At 47.3% G+C, this 13797-nt stretch overlaps 1 protein-coding gene across 1 annotated transcript in view; it reads left to right on the top strand.

Annotated features, from left to right (window-relative positions):
• Positions 1 to 13797, top strand: part of WDR88 (WD repeat domain 88) — a 41618-nt gene that overhangs the window by 12452 nt on the left and 15369 nt on the right. The window contains exons 3-6 of the mRNA XM_040446222.1: positions 4606 to 4694; positions 5903 to 5966; positions 8490 to 8628; positions 10297 to 10426. Of these exons, the coding sequence (XP_040302156.1) occupies positions 4606 to 4694; positions 5903 to 5966; positions 8490 to 8628; positions 10297 to 10426 (422 nt within the window). The remainder of the gene's footprint in view (positions 1 to 4605; positions 4695 to 5902; positions 5967 to 8489; positions 8629 to 10296; positions 10427 to 13797) is intronic.

The following is a 13797-nucleotide window of genomic DNA, read 5'->3' as shown; positions in this document are numbered from 1 at the left end:
CCTGGTCCCAGCGGACATCCACTCCTCACTTCTACTCTGGCCCTTAGAAAATCCACTCTCCCTGGAGCGCCTGGGTGGCGCAGTCGGTTAAGCGTCCGACTTCAGCCAGGTCACGATCTCGCGGTCCGGGAGTTCGAGCCCCGCGTCGGGCTCTGGGCTGATGGCTCGGAGCCTGGAGCCTGTTTCCGATTCTGTGTCTCCCTCTCTCTCTGCCCCTCCGCCGTTCATGCTCTGTCTCTCTCTGTCCCAAAAATAAATAAACGTTGAAAAAAAAAATTAAAAAAAAAAAAAAAAAGAAAATCCACTCTCCCAGCCCCAAATCTCTTTCTGGGAAAACTCGTTCCTCTGAGAGCCTCAAACCGCTTCTCAACCATCTGAGGTGAGATGGCGAGGGGGCTCTGCTCGTTGTCATCACCCAGGGGAGCAAGAGGGCAGCTTTCCAGGTGTGCCTCCTGCTTGGCCAGCTGCACATCTTCGCCACTTTCTTCTCGCCTTCGGCACCAGTGGAGGGAGTCACAGGAGTTTCTGTCTATTTGGGCCAAAAATCTCTTGTCTCTGAAAGAGGAAATATGCCTGTTTCTCTTGCCCCAAGATTAAAGACCACCCACTGAGATGTCTGTGGTTCCCCACAGCGGCCTGGCTGCCTAGTCCATGCTGCTGTATCTAGGATGCGGTCACTTCGGCCTGTCCACGTGTCCTGATACCAGCCTCGCTCACGGCCTTGCCGGTTTCTGCCACTTTCTCCAGGTCACTGCCCTCCCTCCTTTCTTCCCCCTCAGTCGCCAGTTGTCTGTCTTGGCTGCGCCATTTGGCACCTCCTCCAAGAAGCCCTCTTTCCTCCTCCTGGTTCTCTTTTCCCCATCTTTGCCCTTTGGCTGCCTCCTCCTGTGGCTGTCCCTGCCCCTGCACAGCTGACATTCTTGAACCCTCCCTGGGGTAGATGACTCAGCCATTGCCCCGCACGCTGCCTTCTCCCGTCGCAGTATCTTGGCCAAAATGTCCCCTTGCTTCTCCTTTCTCTTCCCACTCCCGTCACCTCCCATCTCCCATCCCTCCTCTCAGCTCCGCCCGGAACCCAAACATCTGATTTAATCTTTTGAAAGCTCCCTTCACCCTCACTGTGGACCATTGTGAATAATTTGGAAAGTCCACACCTGTAAGAAGAAGTGGGGATGAAATCACTCTCTATCCTGCACGCGACATCCCTCTAGTGTATGGGCACACCTCTTTCTAGTCATTAAGAGGTAACAGCTTTGGTGTTTTTTTCACGGTACAAAGAAGAAGCGAGAGCCATCATTTCACGACTCTGGAGTTAATCGCTGTGAAAATGTTGGAGGAGTATATGTCTATTTTTTTTTCTTGTTCACACACATATATGCATGTTTATGAAATTGAGACCATAAAGAAATGCTATTTACATAACCACAATAAACTTGGGCTACGGATATTATCACATTTGCCTTATTTTTACAACTATTTCTTGGTGCCCGTTCTTTCGCATCCATTTGAAGTATGACCAGTATCCCTGCCTTGAATTATCTGAGTCCACAGAGGGGTTCCTGCTTCCAAATGCTAGGTGAAGAGGGAGCTTTCAATTATTTCCTTCCCATGGCCCTGACCAATGGCCCATTCATTTCAAGAAACATTCAGTACAAAACAGAGACTTTCCCACCGTCTTTGGAATTCACTAACAAAATCTGGCTTGTTTGCTATAGATCTCTTGCCAAAGGATCCCCTTCACATTTTCTAAGAGGTGCACATTTTCCAAGAGGGTTATCGGCCTGTAGTCGTTCCTCCTCTTGGCCATAAGGTGTCACTACTGAATGCTGAAGTTGCACATGGACCCCATGGACACTGGTTCGTTCCGGTGCTGCCCTTAGCTGACCGGGGGCGCTGCGCAAACTGCAGTCCCAGGCCCCACTGTGATCATTTGCTTAGTTCTGTGTTTGTGCCAGAGCAATGCACCTGCCAGGGGCGCTGCAGCCTGGGTGTGTCCTGTCCCGGCGTGTTCCTCTTTGGATTCCTGGTGTCTCTTCCTGCCTCTGATTAGGGCCTGCTGGGTTACCCAAACACAAGCCCACTGTTTGGAACAGGGGTTGAGGGTCTGGGTCTGTGCAGAAAAGAGTTCACATAGCAGGTCTGAGACTGCTGGTGAGGCTGGCTTGGCCGGCATCTGGGAGCTGGACTGGTAAATGGTATCCTACAATCGTGAAACTTCCCCCAAGTGTCAAAGAGGGCTCACTGTACCCATAAACCCCTGTTGGTGCCAGCCATGTGGTTTATGCTGAGCACTTGCTTTGCTTCTGGAGTCTGGATTTGGTGTATGCCAGAGAATCCCCCCAACGCCCTGGGCCCCAAGACTCAGGCACACCTCCCCGATAGACAACACGTCACACGTGCTGTTACAACTGGTTGCTGGAGGAATTAAGCATGTCCTGTGTGATCCACTGGGAGAGACTCTTGGAAGCTTGTGTCTGGTTCTCTCTGGACTTCACCCCATGCCCCTGTCCCTTTGCTGATTTTGCTTTGTGTCCTTTGCTGTAATCTTAGCGTGGATATGACTATTTGTGGAGCCCTGTGAATCCTGGAGGATCACTGAACCTGGGGGTGGTCTTGGGGACCCCTGACACAGGGTCCTTTGCCCCCCTCCTCCCCTGCCCCAGCATGACTTGGGCTCTTCATGCAAAGTGGTTTCTGCATATCAGGAAGTATTGTCACAGGCCTGCCCTGGTTGGCCTGAAGCTCCTGAACCGTGCATCATATTTTCACCTAGCAACTCAAGACCTTTCTAGGAATTCATTATCTTACCAGTAACCTGTTTTTCAAGGGGACTTTCCACCCCTGCTTATCCCGAAAAGCTGTTGGCATCTTTCTTTTTTTTTTAATTTTATTTTTACATCCAAATTAGTTAGCATATAGTGCAACAATGATTTCAGCAGTAGATTCCTTAATGCCCCTTACCCATTTAGCCCATCCCCCCTCCCACAACCCCTCCAGTAACCTTCTGTTTGTTTTCCATATTTAAGAGTCTCTTATGTTTTGTCCCCCTCTCTGTTTTTATATTATTTTTGTTTCCTTTCCCTTATGTTCATCTATTTTGTCTCTTAAAGTCCTCATATGCTTTTTGTCTTTCTCTGACTAACTTCACTTAGCATAATACCCTCTAGTTCCATCCACGTAGTTGCAAATGGCAAGATTACATTCATTTTGATTGCCGAGTAATACTCCATCGTATATATATACCACATCTTTATCCTTTCATCCATCAATGGACATTTGGGCTCTTTCCATACTTTGGCTATTGTCGATAGTGCTGCTATAAACATGGGGGTGCATGTGTCCCTTCGAAACAGCACACCTGTATCCCTTGGATAAATGCCTAGTAGCGCAATTGCTGGGTCGTAGGTTAGTTCTATTTTTAGTTTTTTGAGGAGCCTCCATACTGTTTTCCAGAGTGGCTGCAACGGCTTGCATTCCCATGTTGGCACATTTCTTACTGAAAATATTTCATCTCTGCCATAATGGGCACTTTTCACTTCGGCGCCCTGTTTTATTCCCCTCATGTTATCTAGTTTTTACCTGGCTTTGTTCTCATCATATTCTCTAGTTATTTTAAAAAAATTTTTTAAATGTTTATTTATTTTTGAGAGAGAGAAAGAGAGAGACAGAGCATGAGCGGGGGAGGGGCAGAGAGAGAGGGTGACACAGAATCCAAAGCAGGCTCCAGGCTCTGAGCTGTCAGCACAGAGTCGGATGCAGGGCTCGAACCCACGAGCAGCAAGATCATGACCTGAGCTGAAGTCGGATGCTTAACTGACTGAGCCACCCAGGTGCCCCTGTAGTTATTTTTTTTTAATCTATCTTTATTTTTGAGGGAGAGAGAGAGAGAGCACAGTGGGGGAGGGCAAAGAGAGGGGGACAGAGGATCTGAAACAGGCTCTACACTGACATTAGAGAGCCCCGATGCAGGGCTCGAACTCACGAGCCACGAGATCATGACCTGAGCTGAAGTTGGACGTTCAGCCAACTGAGCCACCCAGACGCCCCTATTCTCTAGTTACTAACCGTCGACATGCTAACAGTTGCTGGCGCCCCACTGCTGGCATGCTGGGATTGGTCTTAGCCGCTCCCCCGAGGTGACGGTGACCGGTACCCCGGGTGTTTAGCCTCCCCTCTCACCCATGTGGCGAACCCTTTCATGCTTAAGTCCTTGTGACCACAGTTCTGACTAGAAGAATTGCCGGGTCAAAGGGTGTGAACTTCTAAAAAGTTCTTGAAAGGTCTTGCGGATTCTGCAAAGCCTCTTCGGCCAGTAGCGTTGGAGAAAATTGTCTGCAGCTCTGTCCCCAGAGTGGCCCGTTGCCGTCTGGTGCCTGTGCAGTTGAGGGGGAGTTTCCCAGGGATACTGTGGGTGGCAGGGTGTCCTTGCTGCTCTGGGGAAGAGGCTGGGAAGTCCTTTTGCCCTCTTGAGCAAGGTGAGGGACATAAGACCACAGGTTCTCATACTTTGCCGTTTAGACGAGCTCGGGGCTGCCCTTGAGCTCAGTTCATGACTTGCACCAACGGCTCAGTGACCTCTCTCTCCCTCTCTCCTGTTGATTTGAGGATGCTGTGGATGGCTCAGTCATTCGGGATTTTGAGCACAGGCCCAATGCTCCTGTTTTAGAGTGCAGCGTGACGGCTGACAGCAAAAGGTGACCTTTCCCTCGTCTTACACGGGTCAGGAGGAGTGAGGAGGCAGGCCAGGGACGACTTTCTGTTTTATGGGCAGATACACTCCCGTTCTCCCATATATGTCCCCATGGTTTCCATGTTTCGCTGTAAGAGTCAAGGGGATGTGACAACTCTTTGCAAATTCAAAGCGCTAAAAAGACAACAAGTATTGTGGCTAAGACAAAGCCAGTCTGCATTCTCTTCCCATAGTTACACCCATGGGCTGTGGACGCTGCGAGGGGTCACTGGCCATTGAGGCCCAGGCAGCATCTCACAGGGGAAATGGAGGCAGGCACGCCCCAGCTCGGAGGCAGCCGCATGCACACAAGAGCCTCTGGGAGACATTTGCTCAAGCCCCTCATGAGCAGGTGAAATGGGCCTTTAAAACAAGGGGTTTGCTTTAAAATAGATTTACTTAAAAATTTTTTTTTGATGTTTTTATTTATTTTTGAGACAGAGAGAAATCACAGCTCGGGAGGGGCAGAGTGGGAGGGAGGCAGGAACCAAAGCAGGCTCCATGCAGGTAGCAGAGAGCCCGATACGGGGCCCGACCTCACGAGCTGTGAGATCATGACCTGAGCCGAAGTCAGACACTGAGCCAACTGAGCCGCCCAGGCCGCCCCTAGATTTATTTTTATCCAGCAGTTACAAAACTAGTAAAAACTAGTATTGGAACATTACGTGATATGGGGGATACGGATTACCATGGAATCACGCAATGGAAGAAAGATACATGTATATTATTATGTACAAAGGTACAGCTATGTTATTTTTACTAGGTGTAAAAGAGAACATTTCAGAACAAAGTGAGCTGCCAAAGTGTTTTCCTGTAACAAGACGTGAGCAGAGAAGGAAACAGTGGGTCCGTGTGAGCCGTAGGTATCCCCTCAGAAGAAGACAGTCATTCCCAGAAGAGAAGACACGGTCCCTTTAATGCCCTAAATATGAAAGAACACATCTGGGTGGCTGAGGGATTCAGGAAGGGCATGCGGTAATGCCTCGGTATTAGGGTCTGTCTGTTTTCCGTGAGGCTCATGGAGGGGGCCGGGAGCGTCTCGAGAAAGATTCAGGTATTACTTGCAACCTTGGTCCTAAGTTATAGAAATTTTCTATGAAGAAATTTCCAGGTTTTTTTTTTTTTTTTCCATAGAACCTGTAGCCATAACTGTCTGGGTCATTTTCTTGGCAGAATTATTGCAGCGTCCTATGACAAAGCAGTGAGGGCTTGGGACCTTGAGACAGGCAAGCTGCTGGTGAGTGTGCCCCGCCCAGTGTGGCAGCACGGGATCTTGACTGGGCTTTGGGGGCCTTGGGCTGGGTCTGGGGTGGGAAGGGAAAGCAGTCTTTCAGAAAAGGAGGGTTGTCTCAGGGACACCAGATGATGGCGGGTGGGTGTCGGGGAAGGAAAGCTTCTTGGGGCTTTTGCTGGAAGGATGGGAAGAGTTTGATACCCAAAAGAAGCAAGGGTCACTCGTGGTCGGGGAGAAAGGACCATCGAATTCAAGGCTGAGGGAACTGCACAGGGAAATAGACCCTCCTCTGTGGGGTGTTGGGATTTGATGGGGCGGGAAGCAGAGCTGAGGCCATGGGACAAAGGCCACGTGGTCAAAGCACGAGTGTCCAGGGGAGGGTCCTCTCCCCGTCTTGGAGGGGCCACCATCCATCCATCCATCCATCCATCCATCCAAACCAGCCTGAGACTCCCTCTCTGTCTGGTGCCCAGGTAGCCCTGGCCCTGCCCAAGGGGCTCCCCAGGGAGCTCCTGAATGCTCCCCTTTGCTCCTCTTTTCTTCTTAGTGCAAAGATCAGTTTATTTCACTGTAAAAATCCCAGAGGTGATAGTTAATAACTTGGCATCTCCTTTCCTGTGTCTGCGTACATTTCCATATGAACACAGGCAAGTATGTTCTGTTAACAACATGGCATAATCCTGTGCATACTTCTGGATCTTGACTTTTTTTTTTTTTTCACCACTTAAAAACAAATGGGTAAGTACGTATATACCAATGTCATCCTTCGTAATGGATGCATGGATTCCGTGGTATGGATAAGTCAGACTGTGTTTCACCATCCCGTTATGGGACACTGGGGCTGTTTTCACGTTTCCCTATCATGAACAATGCTACAATGAGGAAACTTTGCATATAACTTTTGATACCTAGGATCCAATATTTTTAAGGAAATAGAGCTGGATTTGACTGCTAATTTGATATAGAATCATGGCGTTTTAAAAATTGTCATCTAGACATCTGTGCCAACTCATATCGAAGGCACTGGAAGAGAGCTCACCCTCTTCATGCCAGATATCATGATTTAAAAAAAATTTTTTTTAGCCAGTTTGGGTAGATGAAAAATGAGACGAACATTGATTACTCCTGACTTTGAGCATTTTTCCAAATGTTTATTTCTTCTCTTGTAAATTTCCTGCTCTTGTCTCTAGCCAGTTTTTCTATTTGAGATGCTTTTCTTTTTCTTCTTTAAACTTCTTTACAGTACTTTTATTTATTTTTATTGCACAATGATCCATGCCACTTGCCAACTACAGAGCTGAATTAGTTATCCACCACCGCTTGACAAATTAGGCCAAAACTTAACAGCTTGAAACAACAAACACTTATTATCTCATGGTTTCTGACAGTCAGGAATCTAGGAGCCACTTAGCTGGGTGGTTCTGGTTCAAGTTTCTTATTTAAAAAAAAATTCTTTTAAGTTTATTTATTTTGAGAGACAGAGAGAGCAGAGGAGGGGCAGAGAGGGAGGGAGAGAGAGAATCCCAGGCAGGCTCCATGCTGTCAGCACAGAGCCCAATGTGGGGCTCCAACTCATGAACCATGAGATCGTGACCTGAGCCAAAACCAAGAGTCAGACGCTTAACCAACTGAGCCACCCAGGGACCCCGGTTCAAGTTTCTTATGAAGTCACAGTTAAGATGTTATCTGGGGTTAAGGTCATCTGAAGGCTCAACTGGGGCTCATCTTCCAAGATGGTGCACCCACATGGCTTTTGGCAGGAGCCCTCAATTGCTCTCCACTTGGGTGTCTCCATAGGGCTGCTTGAGTTTACTCCCTCAGAGTAAGTGATCCAAGAGAGAGCAAGGAGGAAGCTATGGTTTCTTTTATGACCTAGTCACATGCTGTCACTTCTGCAATATTCTATTCATTAGAAATGAGTCACCAAGTCCAGCCCATACACAAGGGGTAGGGAATTAGGCTGCACCTTTTGGAGGGAGGACTGTCAAAGGATTTGCGGGCATATTTTAAAGCTGTCACAATGGCAATACCATAATTTATAACCTACAGAGAGATCCTCCTTTCCTAGAATGTGGAGCAGCTCAGTGTCCCCTTCTTGGGGTTTGGTGCCAGCCTGTCCCAAGGGATTGTGAGATGCCCAAGGGACTGGGCTGCAGTGTCTTGTCCACAGTGCTGGACACATGGCAGATACTTAATAAACACTTGTTTACCAAACTGAACAGGAGTGAAGTTGGTCATTACTAGAACCTTGCTGCCAGTTCCACTAGCCGCTCTACCTGTCCTTGTCCATCTGTCCTGGAGACAGCTTAATGAATTGCATTTATTAATTTAATTAGGTAAAACTACACGAACTTAAAAATTCAGTTCCTTACCGGCACTAGCCCATTGCAAGTACTCAACGGCCACATGTGGCCAGAGGCTAGTATATTGGATAGTGCCTAGATGTAACATTTCTGTCATCACAGAAAGTTCTACTGGACAGCTGGGCTAGAGAGAGAACAACCTTTTGATTGTTGCCCTATTCAGTGGAAGATCAACCATGAAACCTTCATAGCCTCCTGTAAGCTTTCTCCTGATGGCAAATACGTGGTCTCAGCCTTGGACGTGGATCGCGGAATCTGTATAACAGATGCGGAAAACGCCACCACTGTGTCACACATCAAAAGTGAGTTTGCATGGGCTCCCTGCTCTGTTCTGTCTGCGATGGTAACAGCTGCTTGTCACTTAACTGACAGTGACTTTTTTTTTTAATTTTTTTTTCAACGTTTTTTAATTTATTTTTGGGACAGAGAGAGACAGAGCATGAACGGGGGAGGGGCAGAGAGAGAGGGAGACACAGAATCGGAAACAGGCTCCAGGCTCTGAGCCATCAGCCCAGAGCCTGACGCGGGGCTCGAACTCCCGGACCGCGAGATCGTGACCTGGCTGAAGTCGGACGCTTAACCGACTGCGCCACCCAGGTGCCCCTTACAGTGACTTTTGATTGCCTTATTTGGTGAAGCTGTAATGAGCGGCATCATTACAGATAGACACTCATTGGTAGAACACCAGTAGCTAAAACCATCATCGGTTAAGGCTTTTATGATTAACCCCATTTGTAATAAATGAAAAAGTGTTCTGTTCCAATGTCATGCAGACGTTTAAAGCCCAATCTTTTACTGAGCGGAGGCTCAGCCTTTATAGTATTTTTATATGTATTTTTAAAATATAAAGATGAAAGAGGCACCTGGAAGGCTCAGTCGATTGATTTCGGCTCAGGTCGTGATCTCACACTTTGTGGGATCAAGCCCTGAGACTGGCATGGGGCTGACAGCACGGAGCCTGCTTGGGGTTCTCTCTCTCTCTCTCTCTCTCTCTCTCTCTCTCTCTCTCTCCCCCTCTCCCCTGTGCTCTCTCTCTCAAAATAAACTTAAAAAAATACATATATATAAATAAAGATAATAATCATCAGATGTCAATTTTCTGGTTGTGATACCGTGTGATAGTTACACAAGGTGTTTCTATTGGGGGAAACTGGGTGACAGGCACATAGGCTCTCTCAGTGTTATTCCTCACAAGGGCATGTAAGTTGGCGGTTATCTCAAAATAAAACATTAAAAAATATGCAATCATTGTAAAACATTTGGTAACTATGTAAAGTAAAAAGCACAAGGCTGCTCTGTGTGTCCTGTCTCCTCCGTGGGAGTGTCTATTATGAACAACATGTTACTGGGTGGCCTTCCCGACCTCTGTGAGTGTGTGTGGGCATGTGTGTGTGCACATCCCAGTCCTACTTCCCATGTGCACCTTGTGTTTATGTTTATCGGCACAGATCTGTGGCGTGTGCACGGCCCCATGGCTTGCCCCTCCCCTCTCCTGTGTCCCCTCATACTCTACCCATCCTCCCCCTCCAGGTTCTAGTTGCACCCCACACTTTTCCACGCTCTGTCCAACCTCCAGGCCTGTGCACGTGTTCCTTCTGCTGGGAGCCCTCTTCCTATTCTGTTTCCCCTGCTAACTTTTAGCGCCCCTCCTCGACCTGTCAGGGCTGGGCCAGCCATCTGTTGGCCAGGAACCATGACCACTCGTGGCCCCTGACACCTGTGGGTTGTAGCTTGCACAGGGCGTCTCTCCATCAGACCGGGAGCTCTGTTCGGGCTTCTTCTTCTCAGCCTGGCACACAGTAGGCGCCTGGGAAATGTCTGTGCAAGTGAGGAGTCCCTTGTGAAACTGGGATTCATGTTTCTGTAGTACTGTCTCAGTCTGGGGGAGTAGTGTGAGCTTCTGGGCCATGTGGAGCTCGTGGCCTGGAATGTGGAATGTCAGGTGATGAGTCGCTTTCCCTGTGCCTCAGATCATCACAGCCGGTCTCTCACAGCATGCTGCTTTGACCCCGACAGCCAGAAGGTGGCTTCCGTCTCATTGGACAAAAGCATCAAGATCTGGGATATTACATCCCAAGCCACGCTGCTCACCATCACCAAGTGAGGGGGGGGGCCCCATCCTGCAGCAGAGAGGTGGGCTGGAGTCCCCGTTCAGACCCTCCTGGATTTGGCCCGCACACCTTCAGCTGTGAGCTGGCATCCACATGGGGCATCCCCAGCTTGGTCACAGGTGCTCGGAGGAGGCTGGAGATGGAGAAAGTGAAGGAGGGAGGTGGGCGGGGGGACACCACTAGCTGTGGCTTCTGGGCAGGGACAGGCCTCAGGTGCGTTTGTTTCCATGTGAGCCAACGCTGGAAAACATTGTGCAGAGCCTCCCCACCTCCCTCCTAAATGTGAATTTCCAGTGTCTCCTGTGAAATGGGAAGATCTGATAATCCAGGACTGCAAGGGTTACCTGTCAGGTGGCCACCACCAGGCGGGGGGCCAGTCCTCTCCAACAGGCCCTGGAGTCAGGATCCCAGAATGTGTATGTGCCCTGTCACCCTGTCTGCTCTGCTCAGTCAGGAGCCTTGCTGGACTGGGCCAGGCTGTCCCATGGGCGTCTGGCCAGGGGTCAAGAGTGTGCAGGTTCAGGGATGTCTGGATGGCTCAGTCGGTTAAGCGTCCAGCTTTGGCTCAGGTCATGATCTCATGGTTCATGGGTTCAAGCCCCACGTTGGGCTTTGTGCTGACAGCTCAGAGCCTGGAGCCTGCTTCAGATTCTTGTCTCTCTCTGCCCCTCCCGTGCTAGTGCTGTCTCTCTCTGTCTCTCCAAAATGAATAAAAACATTAAAAAATTAAAAAAAAAAGAGTGTGCAGGTTCATATCCTGTGTGACCTTGGACCTTAGTTTCCTCACCTGCAAACCGAGCAGAGGTGACATCTGAGTGAGGTCCTTAGCTCAGGCCACACAATGGGTGCTCAACACGTGCTGTTACTGAGAGTGACTCTCATGGAAACCTGGGTGGGGGCGCTGTGGAACGCCTCCTTAGCCCAGTGGGGGGTGGGGTGCAGACAGCAGAGGTGGCCGCAGCTCCAGCTATGGGCAAGTGTCATAGTCCACTCCGTTCTGTTTTCCCCATGGAGGTGGAAAAGGAAACAAGCAAAATGTTTATTGGTATTTTTTTAGGTTTATTTATTTATTTCAAGAGAAAGGGAGAGAGAGAGCAAGCGAGAGAGAGACAGAGAGAGAGACAGAGAGAGCAGGGAAGGAGCAGAGAGAGAGAGGGAGAGAGAGAGTCCCAAGCAGGCTCCATGCTATTACCCCAGAGCCTGATGCGGGGCTCGAACCTGCGAACTGTGAGATCAGGATTTGAACTAAACCAAGAGTCAGATGCTTAACCTGTTGAACCACCCAGGCACCCCTCTATTGGTATTAAAAAATTTTTTTTTAATTAAAAAAATATTTATTCATTTTGAGAGTGAGAGACAGAGTGTGATCAGGGGAGGGGCAGAGAGAGAGAGAGAGAGAGAGAGAGAGAGGGAGAGAGGGAGGGAGAGAGGGAGACAGAATCCGAAGCAGGCTCCAGGCTCCAAGCTGTCAGCACAGAGCCTGACATGGGGCTCAAACTCACAAACCGTGAGATCATGATCTGAGCCGAAGTTGGAAGCTTAATTTGACTGAGCCACCTAGGCACCCTATTGGTATTTTTGATCAACCCAAATGTGTGATTTTTTTTTTTTTTGGAAATAGTTTTTAGCAAGAAAATATAAAGGCAAAGATTCTTGGTGACAAGTGACAGGGCTGCAGCCTCTAAAGTCACACAGGGCCCCACACAGGGCCCCACACTTGATTTAATGCTCTGCTGTCAACGTCCTTAAATTCTTAGTTTTTGAACAAGGGACCTTGCATGTTTTTATTTCAAAAATATGTAATTTACTTTTTGAAGATGTAAAATATGCAACACAGTACAAAATTTAAAAGGAACAAAAGGATATATAGTGAAAAATCTCTTCTACCTGTCTTGTAACCATTCAGTTTCCCCAGAAGCCATCACTTTTCCCTTTCCTTCCTTCCTGCCTGTCTTTCTCTCTTGACAGCTTTACCGAGATATAATTCACACAGCAGAGAATTCACCCATTTCAAGTGAACAGTGGTTTGGAGGCTATCACATTGTTATCTTTTAAGTTGTGGTAAACTACACATAAAGTAAAAATTTCATTTTAACCATTTAAAGTTAATCACTGACATTCATTACATTTACAATATTGTGCAATCATCCCCACTGTCTTTCATTACCTTTCATTACCCAAACAGGAACCCCGTGTCCGTTAAACCATAATTCCCCACTCCCTCCAACCCCAGCCCCTGGCAACCTGTATTCTACTTTCTGCTCTGTGAATCTGTCTGTACTGGATGTTCCATACAAATGCAATCATACATTACTTGACCTTTTGTGTCTGGCTTCTTTCATGTAGCATCCTGTTTGTAAAATTCACCCATGTAGCGTGTATTAGAACTTCATTCCTTTTTCACAACAGAACAATATTTCATTTTTTGTATGTACCACATTTTGTTTATCTGTTCCTCTGTTGAGGGTCACTTGAGTTGCTTCTATCTTTTGGCTATTGTGAATAGTGCTGTCATGAACATTAGCAGATGGATATCTGTTCAAGTCCCTGCTTTCAGTTCTTTTGGCCATATACCTAGGAGTGGACTTTCTGGATCATATGCTAATACTATCTATAGCTTTTGGAGGAACTGGGACCTTGCATTTTAATCATGCACTGGGTCCTGCAAATTATCTTAGCTGGTCTTGCTAAAGGATTTTAAAAATTCAGTCTCAACCTATTTGGAAACTTACAGGGTGTAAGTATAAATAAGTGATATTTTTTTGGCTTCAAATGTCGACCATAATTAAGAAAACTCCAGAGAGAAGAACAGTCTATTGTATTTACCCATACTTTTGCCTACCATGTTCTGTCCTCCTTTCCGATGGTCCAAGTTTCCTTCTTTCCCCATTTCCTTTCTGTTTAAAAAAAATTCCTTTCAGGTATTCTTTTAGAATACTTCTGAGGGCAACAAATTATCTTAGTTCTCCTTAATCTGAAAATGTCTTGATTCCCCTTTCATTCTTAAAGGATATTTTTGCTGGATATAAAAATCAGGGTTGACATTTTTTTTTCCATTTATTTGAAATCTGTCATGTCACTTTCTTCTGATCTTCATGGTTTCTGATGAAGAATCCACTGCCATTCAAATTGTTTTTCTCCTATAGATAAGATGCCATTTCTCTCTTGCTGCTTTCAAGATTTTTTTCTTTGTCTTAAGTTTTCAGAAGTTTAATGATGTGTTTATTTAGTTTAATTTTTAAAGTTTATTATTTTGAAAGGGAGAAGGGGAAGAGAGAGAGAGAGAATATTTCAAGAAGGCTCTGCAAGGTGAAATCATGACTTGAACTGAAATCAAGAGTTGGACACTTAACTGACTGA

The sequence above is a fragment of the Herpailurus yagouaroundi genome, unplaced genomic scaffold (assembly GCF_014898765.1).
Source record: "Herpailurus yagouaroundi ecotype Mexico unplaced genomic scaffold, PumYag 194, whole genome shotgun sequence".
Lineage (NCBI taxonomy): Eukaryota > Metazoa > Chordata > Mammalia > Carnivora > Felidae > Herpailurus > Herpailurus yagouaroundi.
Note: the sequence above shows the minus strand (reverse complement) of the source record. Positions and strands in the feature narration are given on the sequence as shown.